This window comes from Camelina sativa, chromosome 20 (genome assembly GCF_030686135.1).
Source record: "Camelina sativa cultivar CO46 ecotype springtype chromosome 20, ASM3068613v1".
In the NCBI taxonomy this organism is placed as follows: domain Eukaryota; kingdom Viridiplantae; phylum Streptophyta; class Magnoliopsida; order Brassicales; family Brassicaceae; genus Camelina; species Camelina sativa.
The window spans coordinates 17,334,200-17,347,574 of NC_141899.1; the positions used below are offsets into that span (position 1 = coordinate 17,334,200).

The following is a 13,375-nucleotide window of genomic DNA, read 5'->3' on the forward strand; positions in this document are numbered from 1 at the left end:
AAGCATCAATATTATTTTAACCAAAAGTTTCGGTTAATTGTATTATCGATACTAAGAACTATCTAATCAGTCGAAGAGACACAAACAATGTGTTCTATTTTTCATAAAAATAGAAATATAGCATCCCCATTTCTTAAAAAGCAATTTTTGGGGATGGATGCAACGCAACGTGGGTTGCCCAGGAAAATGAAAACTATTAAAAAAAAAATTGTGGATTAAAATTGTGTGAGAACAACCTTTGGCATGGTGGAAAGTAGAGACCACGTGGGATGCTTTAGATTAAATTTGGACAAATGAGAGAAAATTATTTATTCTTGTTTGACAGTTTAGACGACTCTTGTAGACCAATAGCTGTTTGTTGCTCAATTGTGCTACTGGTTTTAGTTTACGTAATTATGTTGAAGTTAAAGAGTAAATTAGGCGCGCGTACGTTATCGACAACACGTAGATCATATCACCTTCTAGGTTGATATCACTATCAATGTACCCTATTTGATATGTAGCAACTCAGGCATAGTGTACATATATATATATCATACACAGAGTGATTAGAGTTATATAATATTAAAATAGCTATACAGTTGGACAGAACGAAAGTGGTCCTCTATAGGCATTTGCGGCCCTGCGGCTAACCACTAGAACAAACTTAGCTATAAGAAAACGATAGATGAAAGTGCGGAGAGAATTCACTCAGACTCTTAATGTATCTAGTCTAGTTGAGCAGGGTTCGTGACATACTGACATATAAATACCTAACTTCAGCTTTTTCAATTCATATTTTTATTTCCCCAGTATTTTAAATTTATTTATAAAATGAATCTCAAACTACTGAAAATATTGTTCAATTATTTTACGAAATATATATTTGATGTTTAATGTATTTTTAATATACGTAATATTAATAGTTATTTTATGTTTTCTGGAATTAGAATATTTTGCAAGAATTGAACATCTTAAGAAATCTTTTATGAAGTCATCCTCTATTTTATTATTTGAAGACAAAAAAAGGTAAACAGTTCAGGACTTCGGGTCCATGATTACATGTGCCCAAACATCTGGAGCTGACTCAGCTTATACTGTTATACAACATGATCCATGCATACATATATGTGCGTGTCTATGTATGCATCTTTTATACAAATTTTTTTTCTTTTAAAAAACATCTTTTATACAAATTTTACTTAACAAAGTACGTTTATTTCCATATTTCTTGGTGGGTTTGGCAAGAATTTCTAGGAATCTCTAAAAAGTTTTATTTTTTATTTTTTTAGTATTTGTTCTGTAATCTGTATACTATTCGCTTATAAACTTTGAAAATAAAATATATTACACAATCTTTTACAAAGATATTGACATGGTCTTCCACGTACTCCTATTATTTGATATATACTCCCACAAATAATAAATCACACGCTGATCCGATGAAAAATAAATCCATTGGGTGTGAAGTAGAAAGATGTCTACGTCCACGAATACTTTGATGTCTCTACAACACAATTACACAAATTATAGAAGCAAACCGATTTCGAATGACTCAAATCAATAACTAATTCTCTTTTTTTTTTAATAGCAATATATATAATTTAGTTATTTGTATAAAGCTGTTAAATAACTAAATCGTCAAAATTGCTAGTATGATAGTATTTACCTTGTCCCCATCCTTATACTAGTTTCTACTTATATTATATTATGCTGCAAACTATATTTTGTCTCCAACTTTTGGTAAATTTGGTGAGTTAAAATATCAAGTTTAATTTGTTTTTTTGTTCACTGGGTCACTGGTAATTTTGGTTTAAACTGTGGATTTGGATACTACGTTTTTGTATACCTACCTGTAAAAGAACTTTCTAGTCGGAATAATTGACATAGTTCGGATCCGATCGTTTTCATAGGTTGAGTCTGAACTATATTTACTTTTGACATGCCATATTGAATGGACGAAGAAAAAATTTCATTGCTGAGTGGTTGTTTGTTAATCTCCAAAATCATTAGATTTTATCACAATCCCAAAAAATAAAAGTTATGACGAACCAAAATTAAGACAAGAATCTCGGCTTTTTCTTTTATTGGTTTATTTTGACGAATGATTTTTTTTGTATTTGTTGATATATTATATGAAAAAAATAAATAAGAAAATGATTTATGAAATATTTTGCATATCGTTCTGGAAATAAAATGAAGTTCCTTTTATACCAACCGGCAACACGAGACTTTAATCTGATTCAAAAGTATATCCAAAAGTCAAAAAAGAAAAAAAGAAAGCCAAATTGACTAAGCAAAAAACTCTATGCTTTGAATAAATATAGACTTTTGTTTTATGCAGTGCCAAGTTAATATTTTCTTCCATCGAGTCATTTATATCCACTATTGTACATTACGCTTTAAAAGTGTGCGTCGCCCTTTTCTGTTCATTAAAATCGGAATATGAATTTGATTAAATCTATATTATGAAAGATGGCAAACTCTCTCCATCTGATGGACACATCAGCAGCAGTGGAGAGAGTGCCACATGTCTATCCTCATTAAAAACAAAGAGACATATTCATGTATTTTATTCTTTTTTATATCACAAAAACAGTTTTAATATTTACATAAAAAAATTAGAGAGACTTATAACATGTCCCAAAAAAGTATATGCATAACCAAAAGATAAAAAAGATATCAGGATTGAATCAAATAGCCACTTTTTCTCTCGGCATAAACCATAAATCTATGGATATAAGGTTTTGGAGTTGCAATTTTGTCAATAGTTTGAAAAATTGCAGCAGTGATATAGATATTTGTTAATATTGTAAAGAAATTCATGAAATTTTGTCCCTAAAAAACATTTTTTTGAAGAAGATTGGAGTTTTGTTCACTATCAAATGGAAGATACTTGAATAAAATCGTAGAATGTTGGTTTAGCAAAATACAAAGACAAAAAAAGAAGGGGTTTTTATATTCTAATATTTAAAAGTTGTCAAAAAGAAAATTAAATAAGTTCTTATAAAAAAAATTTAGAGTTATATTCAAGAAATTGAAGAGCTAACATGAAAGGAAGATGTCTATTTTAATTATATATATTAAATAGTTAACCAAGCTGCAATCTTGATAAATTAAAATGTTAGTATTTCATAGTATATAATTGAAAAGCTAAAATATTCTTTGTTACAAAATATGCATCCTTAGATCAAGCTTTCATTTGGAATATTTTTCTAGAAGTTTTAGACAAGAATTCTAAAATTTTTAAGCACAAAGTTGTCTATGCATGTATCTAATAATTCAATTATTTTATTGCAAAATGAAAAAACCTATTTAAAGTATTAAAAAACCAAATTAGTAGTAAAATTGTTAAAAAATGTTAAGTTATAAATCCGCACATAGCGTGGATATTCATCTAATAAATATGATACTTGAATTCTAAAAATTGTTGAGATAAAAGGAGACATGAGTCCAACTGCAATGCGTTAAGATTCGAATGTATATATTTTACACATTTACAATGTCGTTTATGTAGTGGAAAGAATTGTATTTTTTGAACTCAAGCATATATTATTGGTTTAAATACAAAATATGTTACAACAACAATAAAAACTACTAAACTGAAAACTTGATTATTTTTTCTATCCCAGTTATTTACATAGTATTGTTAGTTATCGAAAAATAAATAGAGAATACATATTTTACGTATTTACGATATTTTTTTTTTTCAACAAGCTGGATTTTTACATATTATGATAAAGAAAAAATATCTTAGAATATTTTACACAATTAAAATCCAACTTTAAGACACCTGTGTGGACGCGTGTGATGCGTTTGATAAGTCTCCAATGCTCGCCGACAATAGCCTTCCGCCGCAAGCTCTGTTCATCTCATCACCGCTTCACCATCAAAGCTGATATCCTTATAGATCCATAAAACTCTTTGTATGATCAACTTAAGTCTGATTAGCCACTTGATAAGTCCTCTAACTCCTTTTACAGAATTCTCCAGATGTGTATAAATAGAGATCCAAAAACCAACAAGGTTGAAGCGCTGGAAAAGATGACAAGGGAAGAGGTTTTAGACCCAATAGCAAAACACGCTCTTCTAAATATGTCTTCACCAGCCATCAAGTTTCCAAACATCCCGATCCACGAACAAATAAAAGGAACTTTCATCCTAAGCCGATTACGGCACCAATAGGGTATAAAGGATTTATCCTTTCTTGCAAGGAAATCGAGCAGTTGATGATTTCTTGAACCTTTAATTTTCATATTTGGCGTTTATCTCCTTCACTTGAAGAGATTGAGTTACTGCAAAAGGAAAAAACCAAAACAAAAAAAGAACATAGCCAAAACAGCTAAAAGAAACTCGTACTTAGCCGAGAGAAATAATCCAGACTAATCTGGATAATATCTTACAACAAAAAAAAACCAAATTAAAATCGAACAAAGTCCAATTTTAATGAGAAGAAAAACTTTCTCCCTCTAAAAGATGCGAGAGAGATACGTATTTACGATGTTTTATATAGTGGAAAGAATTGTATTTTAAGCATTATCCAACTTATTTACTAAAATCAGGTTAGTTCTCTGATAATTTTATTAGCTTTAACAGGCCTGGTTGAAATTGTGGAATATACTATTTGCCACTTAGCACCAAATCACGAATGGTTTACACAATTTTTATGTCAAAACGCAACTAAAATAGAAACGCAGCCTAGTAATCTTCGAGTGTCCTGAATAGAATCGATGTTTTTAAATCGTATTTGGAAATGGCCAAAACACAATCTGAAAACGCATGTGGTCAGGAATAAACTTCCAAAAGCTTTAGATTCCCTATTACATCTAAAAATACCAACTATAAAATTGTCGTACATGTTAACAACTACCCTCCTAAACTGACCATGGTTCATCTTGAACAGCAACAACAACAACAGATGCAGAAGCAGAACCTAGCCAAAGACACTAAAAATACACAAACCCACGTTCTCAACCTGTAAAAAACTTTTCTTTATTCTCATCATACGAATGATCGAACAAACATCCGATCCAGCGGGTTTATGCGATTATTAGACTGCAAATCGACATCACAAACACAAGCGCTACCACACCAGCTCTGAACAACCCTTTGTATGAACATCCCATAGCTGCAATCTTCTTGAATATGAAACTAGTCTTGCTCTTTGATCTGGTGAAAGTACCACATCCTTTCGTTAGAGTTTCCCTTGTAGTGTCCTTAACCTGAATCCATTTTAAAGCGTAAGAAATAAGGTTAGAAAAATGTAACGCATGTGAAAGGTTCCCTATTTCAATATTCTTTTTTTTTTAACTTCTTCTCACCTCTTTCTTGATACATTGGAGTTGTGTGCTGTCAGTTTCTGACTTGTGACTGTCAAGGTTAACCTGAAGACGCAACCTTCTTGGGGCATCACCTTGCATTACAAACTTCTCAGCACAACCAGGGTCTTGTGCCCGTCGTGTCCTAATCTTGATTCCTGTTTGAGATACATCACTGATCTGGTTGCATGTCCTGAGAATATTATGTGGCTCATGATGTGGGATCTGTTCTGGCTTCTGTTCCACTAACTCTGTCCTCTCTGGAAGCTCATAAGGAATCTCATTAAAAGACTCCAAGAACTTGGTCATATATTCATCCGCATCGTTTGTACCGTACTGAGTCTGAATATGATCCCCATTGTGGTTTTTGAACAGTTCGTTTGACCCAGATTGATAACCATTGACAGAGGATCCAATCTCAGATTGCAACTGAGAGTGCAACGGAGAGAACAGCTTCTGATTCAGGGAATCAAACTCCAGATATGAGAGCCAATCAATATCATCAAGCTGCGATTAAAATATAGTTTGTGAGTTTACAAAGGCAGTAGTTATAAACCAACTCCTGTAATGAAAAGACATGTAATTTATTCATCCTTACTCCGGTGGTTGTAGCCTCAGCGGCAGAGTTTTCACTACGACATTCGCTGGAGACTAGAAGAGAAGATTCCGCGACATCACAAGGCTTCGTGTCTTCGGTTTTAAGGCAAACAGGAGATACCTCAGACATCTCAACCTCAGATTTCATCTCGTCCACAACAGTTGGAGACGAGACCGCTGGTTCAACTTCACATGACTTTGAATCTTCTGGTGCAGCTCCGGACACAATATCTTGCTTCTTAAACAACTTGCAAATAACAAATGGGTTCTGCTAAACAAAACACTAATCAGAAACTCTAAAAGACCAAACACACACAAGTATATAATGTCATTGAACTCAAGTTGGTTTTATACCTGTCCAGACTTAGTTCCATCAAGATCCTTCTCAGTAGCGCGGTACTCATGCATAATCCAACAGGTCCGTGTTCCCTTAGGAGCACGACCAGTATAAAACACTAGAGTCCTCTTAACACCTATAATCTTGGTCTTCCCTGATTTGATCTTACGGTCTTTCCCCGTAGCCTTCCAGTAGCCAGCCACAGTAGCTCGATTCATCCTACTTCCACTCGGATACTTCCTGTCCAATGGACAGAAGAAGAGCCACTCTGAATCTGTCGTCTTCACCACAGAAAAGTCTGCAACATCACAAAACCTAAAACATAAATCTTTTACTCTGATTCTCTAATACTTTACTCAAATTTTCCTTGATTCCACTACCCCCTAGCTAAGCAAATATTGATCCAAATTAAACCAAAGTAATCAAGATCGAATTGCTAATAATATTTAGGGAAGAACAAGATTTACCAGGCAAATCCCATGGTTCCCATTTGCAGATATCGATCTCACGGATGACTCTGACGTCGTCATCGTGACCGTTGATCTTGAGCCGGAGATAGTACTTTACTAACTCTTCATCCGTTGGACTAAATCTGAACCCAACAGGTAGTGAAGCCAGCGATAATACATCCATAGGAGGTGCGTGCGACTTTGAAACTTCGAGAAGAGAAGGTAAAAAAAAAACACAAATTCGAGTTCAGGTTTAAATCTAAAATATGGATCAGAGATGCGATTCAAAAGGTATCCAGAAGAAAACTTAACGAAAGAAACCCAGATTCCAGAATTTTGATCAAATATGGGAAAAAAAAAAAAACCTAAAATTTGGTAAAGTGAAGAAGAAGGGATTAAGGGAAGGAGATGTGACGCGGTTTGGTCAGACAAGAGAGTTATCAAAAAGACGTGAAGAAAAAAAAAGAAAAAAAAAAAAACAGTGTGTTGTGTTTTCTGTTTCGAGTTTTGTGTTGTGTCTACACGCGCCACTACACTATTTCCCAGAAACTTCAAAAACACGTTTCTTACGCGTAAAGAGATAATAAATAAAATACCTGTTTTACACCTGATACTGTGGATGTAAAATAGCTATGTTAGCGGACTGTGGAAACTGGAAACGGAAAAGTAAGGGTTATATTAGTAAAGTGAATTACATGAAAGAGAGATAGGTCAGTTAACGAGTTATATACTGACACGTGGAAGAGGTAAAGGGAACTTGTACGGAAATTTCACTCTTTCCTGAGCTGTTTTTTTTTTCTTTTTTGGGGTTAGTGGTTCAGGAAAAAAATATAATCCACTATATAAATATTTTAATAATTGGTGTACTATATGAATCGTGAAAATTACACGAGTGACCAGCCCATTTTACTAATAGAGCTTATTGTTTAAGCCCAACAAGAGAGGTATTATACACACAAAAAAAACTCGATATTACTCTATAGTCTGTAATCTATACTAATAAACAGTAGGAGATATAGGGTCTCTTCATTTTGTTATCGCAGGCGGCAGCGACAAACATACAGCAAGTTATTGATTGTTTCGTCGCCGCTACCGCTGTCGCAGTCGCAGCCGCTGCCGCTGGTTTTGTGTTCGTTTTGTTGAAGCTACGGCAGTTTTTCATTTAATTCTTATTTTATTTTTATAAAATTGTATAATTATATTTTGAATCAACAAAACATAATTTACTTATATTTACAACCATAAGATATGTTTATTTAGCTAGTAATAATTTTAGTTCAATTTATAATTATAACAATATGTTTTGTGATAAATCATGAACAAAATATAATTTAAATATATTTACAACCTTAAAATATGTTTATTTAGCTAGTGATAAATCATGAACTAAATTAAAACAAAAATAAGAAACAAAAACATTGGACCATTAAAACATAACCAACTCATGGAAATTAAATTTTGGCATTAAACCCCATCTGTTGTAAGAGAAAAAGAACATTAGTGTTATTGTCATGCTCTCAAGCAACTTATATGAAAAGTTCTACCATTCTTCCATTTACCAGAATCAGGAAAGATTAAAAATATTACAGATCATCAAGGTTCCTTCTAGTCCTAATATCTACCCTTGTATATGAGTCTGTTTCTACCCTTGGCACTGACATATCTTTGTCAATAGAATCAGCTTCATCATCATTATCATCTCCATCCACTGTAGAATTTAAACTAGCTTCTTTACTCTGAGAGCTCCATCCTTCAGCTCGGAATTCTTCTTTAGTCTGCTGCAGGTCATTCCTATATAGCATAAACAAAGGAGTGTAAGACACTGATCACTCTTTTCTATAAGAGTTGAGCAAACAACAAAACAAAGTAGCAAACTGAAACACGCTTATACAACCTTAAGAAAGCTCCACAACCTCTCAGTACCATATGCAAAACATTCAAAAAGAAAGCTTTTTCAAAACCGGAGAAAGCTAGAAGAGACCAATCAAAAGAACAAGCATATATAGCATAAACAAGTACCTCTATCCATTGCTTCCACCAATCATCTGGCATCTCCAACCTTCCCGTATCAACATACCTGACAAATCATCAAAAGCTTAACAAAAAGTGTTAACCAAGAAACTTTTTCACTTTCCAAATTACTTAAACAGAGACAATGAAGCCATAAAGCTACTAAATTCGTATGTCTTGATGCAGACGACAAACAGAGTGCCAAAACAACCCAGAATATTATGAAACTTGGTGGAAAGATTCACAACAGACATACAAAGCCACAGAAAAAAACAGATCTTGATTTAGACTCACAGTTTTAAAGTTATGACCAAATTCCCAACACATAACCCAAATGACACAACCCTGCGAACAGTCAACTTTGGAAGCAATTTCCCATCAAACCAAATGGACCCAGAAGACTATCTTTATATCAATGGCAAGACCTTGCTCTCAAGTTTTCAGAACATGTTTCAAACCCAAAATCCGAGGTCTGTAACCAAAGAAAACTAAAATCAAATAATCAACCTTTTTCACTTGACTTTATACCCTTTCTCCTCTAACAACAATACACTGGCTGAACTCTTATCCCAAATATGGTGCTAAATATAGCTTAAACAAAACCCAGATTCAGTTTCTATTGGTTCTGCTTGTTAATAACCTAGTTCTGTATCTACAACAATTGAAACAAAAAAGCAGAGAGAGAGAGGTACTGACTTGGGCTAAGAAGAAAGATTGAGACTAAGCTTTCCTGCGCAAAGAGAGATCGATACTAAGCTATACTAAGCTATCAAGAGTAAAATAGAGAAGAAGAAGCATGAGACCTTACCATAGTCATCAGAATCGAAGGCGACGAAGATGACGAAGAGAGAATTGAACTTCGTCGTTTTCTTATTAGGGTTATAGGTTGTTTTGTAAATCCTTAAACAAAACAAGGGTAGTTTTGTCATTTTTCATACATGCCGCAACTATTTAGTCGTTAATCGCTGTATTAAACCGCGTTCAAAATTTTCAACCGCCGTGAGCTGCAGCAAACGCAGCGTCATGCCGCAAGTAGTTGCGACAACCAAATGAACAACAACACTTGCGTCTGCCGCAGCGACATCTACTTGCAGCGACCAAACGAACGGCCCCATAAGCTCCTAAAGACGTCCACATAGGATTTTAAACCACCAATAGGAATAATACATGTCACTCATTAACATTTTTTAAAATCTCCAGATTTTTTAATATTAAGAATTATTTTAAACAACCAATAAGGATTTGACATGTCATTCATTAACATTTTCTAAATTTCCAGAATTTTTTAAAAAAGTAAAATTTTAAAACTTATAGAAATAAAAGAATTATGTACAACGTCCCACATCGGCTAGAAATCTTTTAGACATTAGTTCAGAACCAGTATAAATAAAGATTAATATGCTTCCAACAGCGAATGAGTAGGAAAGCTTGATTTATCAGGCGTCCAAGTTATAAAGTTTGATTAGCTTGATCCGATTTTTTATTTGATCAAACTAAAACTTTAAAAAGTTTCATAATAATATTATAATATTGAAAATGTTTAAAAATTTAAATATTATAAATATTGAAACTTTTTAAAGTTCTTAGCTTTTAATTTTTTTTTAAAATAGTTTAAAATATTATAAATATTAAAAATTTTAAAAGGTTCAAATATTATATTTTGAAACCTTTTAAAACTTCAAAATCTTATGATCTTTAAATTTTAAAAATTTATTAGCTTATAAAAGGTTTCTAAAAAATTATAATTTATAAATTTTAAAAGTTTAAAATATTATAAATATTGAAACTTTTAACAGGTTCAAATATGAAAAATATTTAAAATTCATAGAATGTTTGAAAATATTACAATTACTTAACCTCCATAGAAATTTTAAAATATTATATCTATACTAATAAAAAGTTGAAGCTACAAACTCCTAAAGGTGTCCATAAAAGATTTAAAACAACCAATAAGAATTAGATATTTCACTAATTAACATTTATAGAAATATAGTAGTAATCTATATTATTAAGAATTTTTAGAAGAAAAAAATTAAAATTTATAGAAATAAAAGAAATATAATTTGATATTCTTGCAGTAAAATTTTTATTTTTAAGTCTAAGAAAGAAGGATTGACGTCGCAAGACCTTGAGTTGATGTTATTTGAGTTTAAAGAAGAAGGATCAACGAAAAGCACAAGTATTATTTTAACTATACATGTGTTCATATTACTTTCTCTGCGAGTAAGGATTTTGGTTTGAGAAGTTTAAATACATGTGGATCTTAAACCGAATAAGTATATGGATAAAATTATCAATAATTGGATGCATGTGTTGACTATGCTGGACTTTATGAATTTCACAAATTTTATGAGAAAATAAAAGATTTTGGTCTTGGAGTTTGATGGGTTAACAAGTTGTATGGTAGTCTAAAAAAATATTTTTCAGTGAAAGAATGTGAAAAAGTTGACGAGGAAGAAGAAGAAAAAGAAGAAAAAGAAGAAGAGTATAACGAAGAACATGATAAAAGTAACAATGACAATTACCATAAAATTTGACAAATAAGAAAGAATATGAAAAATAAGAAAACATTGAATAAAAAACACGGAAACATAGGTGGTAGCGATCAATTAAATATGGAAAACGAGATAAATTCAAGATTACAAAATTATTTCGTTTTTCTGGTGGTCGAAGAAATGGTTTAGGATATGTGAAGTCACCAGTTTGATTCGTCTTGCCCGGACGTCGAGTTAAATTCATAATTTTTTTGATCTGATTTGAATGTATAACACAACTCATTTTTATATTTTTAAAAATTGTGTATCTGAAATTTAAATTTTTATTTAATACTAATATAATTTATTTTTATAAGATAATATTTTATTATTGTCATCAATCACATACTCTCTGCATTTCATAATATAAGATGTTTTAGAGAAAAATATTGTGTTACATAATATAAGATGTTTTCAAGTTTCTATGCTATTTTTAGATTAGTTTAATATATTTTATTATGCAGTTTTATTTATGATTGGTTGAACTTTTTTAAAGTGGTCATTTCTTATATTTTGAAACAGAGTGAGTATATATCTTTTTCATACTAATAAAAGTATGAGCTATAAACTCTTAAGGCTGTCCACATAGGATTTTAAATAATTTATCGGGATTTAACATATCACTCATTAACAATTTTTAATATTTCCATAATTTTCTATATTAAGAATTATTTTAAACAATATATAAGGAATTGACATGTTATTCATTAACATTTTTTTAGATTTTCAGAATTTTCTATATTAAAAATTTTTAGAATTTTGTTTTAAATTTTATGAAAATAAAGGAACTATATATAACGTCCCACATCGGCTAGAAAGTTTTTAGACAATGGTTCAGAACCAGTATAAATAAGATTAATATGCTTCCAACATCGAATGAGCATAAAAGCTTGATTTATCAGGCGTCCAAGTTTTAAAGTTTTATTCGGTTTGATCAGCTTTTTATTTGATCAAATTAAAACTTTCAAAAGTTTTTTAAAAAATATTATAATATTTAAAATTTTAAACGTTAAATATTATCAATATTGAAACTTTTTAAAAGGTTTTTTAGAAAATTATAATTTATAAATTTTAAAAGTTTAAAATATTATAAATATTGAACCTTCTAAAAGTCTTAGCTTTTAAAAGGTTTCAAAATATTATAACTTTTAAATTTTTAGCTTTTAAAAGGTTTTTTAAAAATTATAATTTATAAATTTTAAAAGTTTAAAATATTATAAATATTGAAACCTTTAAAAGGTTCAAATATTAAAAATATTTAAACTTCATAAAATGTTTTAAAATATTACAATTACTTAACCTCTATAGAAATTTTAAAATATTATATCTATACTAATAAAAAGTTGAAGCTATAAGCTCCTAAGGCTGTCCAAATAGTATTTTAAACAACTGATAAGAATTAGATATTTCACTAAGTAATATTTTTTGAAATATAGTGGTAATCTATATTATTACGATTTTTTAGAAAAAAAAGTAAAAAAAAAAGTAAAATCTATAAAAATAAAAGAAATATGTACAACGTCCCACATCGGCTACAAAATTTTAGACAGTGGCTGAGAATCATTATAAATAAAACTAATATGTTTTAGGGTGAGTTACTAGAATATTGCATAAAAGCTTCCTTATTACAAAAGTAACATACAATTGTTTGTAATTACTAGACTAACACATTGTACCTATACTACCCCTGAAACTAGTGTTGAGAAAAAACGTAATTACGGCTAATGCCATTAGAAAAAAAAAACATTGGAAGTTGGGACTAAGTCTACCGATCCTTTGATGGTAGATTTATACACGTGGACTGATTAAAGGTGTACGTCAGATATTTTTGGTACACTTGGTTGTAGTCTTGGTACACTTATCGGTCACTGTAGATGGTACACTTAGTTGTAGTGTTGGTACACTTATCGGTCGACGTCCATGAAATCGATTCGTTAGATTAAGTTGGTAGAGGAATTTCCCTTTGATGATAGACTTTTGTTTTAAGCGCGTGTAGCGGCAAACGTAACAGGGTGGGAAGATATTTATGGTAGACTAATGGCCTGTTGCGACAGATTTATGCGACAGCCTTCTCTCCTTACAGATATTTTTGGTATACTTTGTTTGTTTTTTTAAATAGTTTTCGTAGTGTTGTGGTAGGCTTCTTGTCCG

At 31.2% G+C, this 13,375-nt stretch overlaps 1 protein-coding gene and 1 pseudogene across 2 annotated transcripts; one reads left to right on the forward strand and one right to left on the reverse strand.

Moving 5' to 3' along the window:
• The window catches only part of LOC147919056 (uncharacterized protein At3g43530-like), a 58,495-nt pseudogene extending 53,535 nt beyond the window's left edge, over positions 1-4,960 (forward strand).
• Positions 4,750-7,285, reverse strand: LOC104770930 (NAC domain-containing protein 91). Of its 2 annotated transcripts, none has more exons than XM_010495407.3 (5): positions 6,699-7,285; positions 6,249-6,529; positions 5,896-6,162; positions 5,301-5,804; positions 4,750-5,201 (listed from the first exon to the last, which is right to left on the reverse strand). In XM_010495407.3, the coding sequence occupies exons 1-5, from the start codon at positions 6,862-6,864 to the stop codon at positions 5,019-5,021; spliced, it is 1,401 nt and encodes a 466-aa protein (XP_010493709.2). In that variant the 5' UTR covers positions 6,865-7,285; the 3' UTR covers positions 4,750-5,018. The 2 variants fall into 2 exon arrangements, with proteins under 2 accessions (XP_010493709.2, XP_087362018.1); XM_087505892.1 differs by having other exon boundaries at positions 5,896-6,165; positions 6,699-7,204.
• Between the last annotated feature and the right edge of the window lie 6,090 nt (positions 7,286-13,375).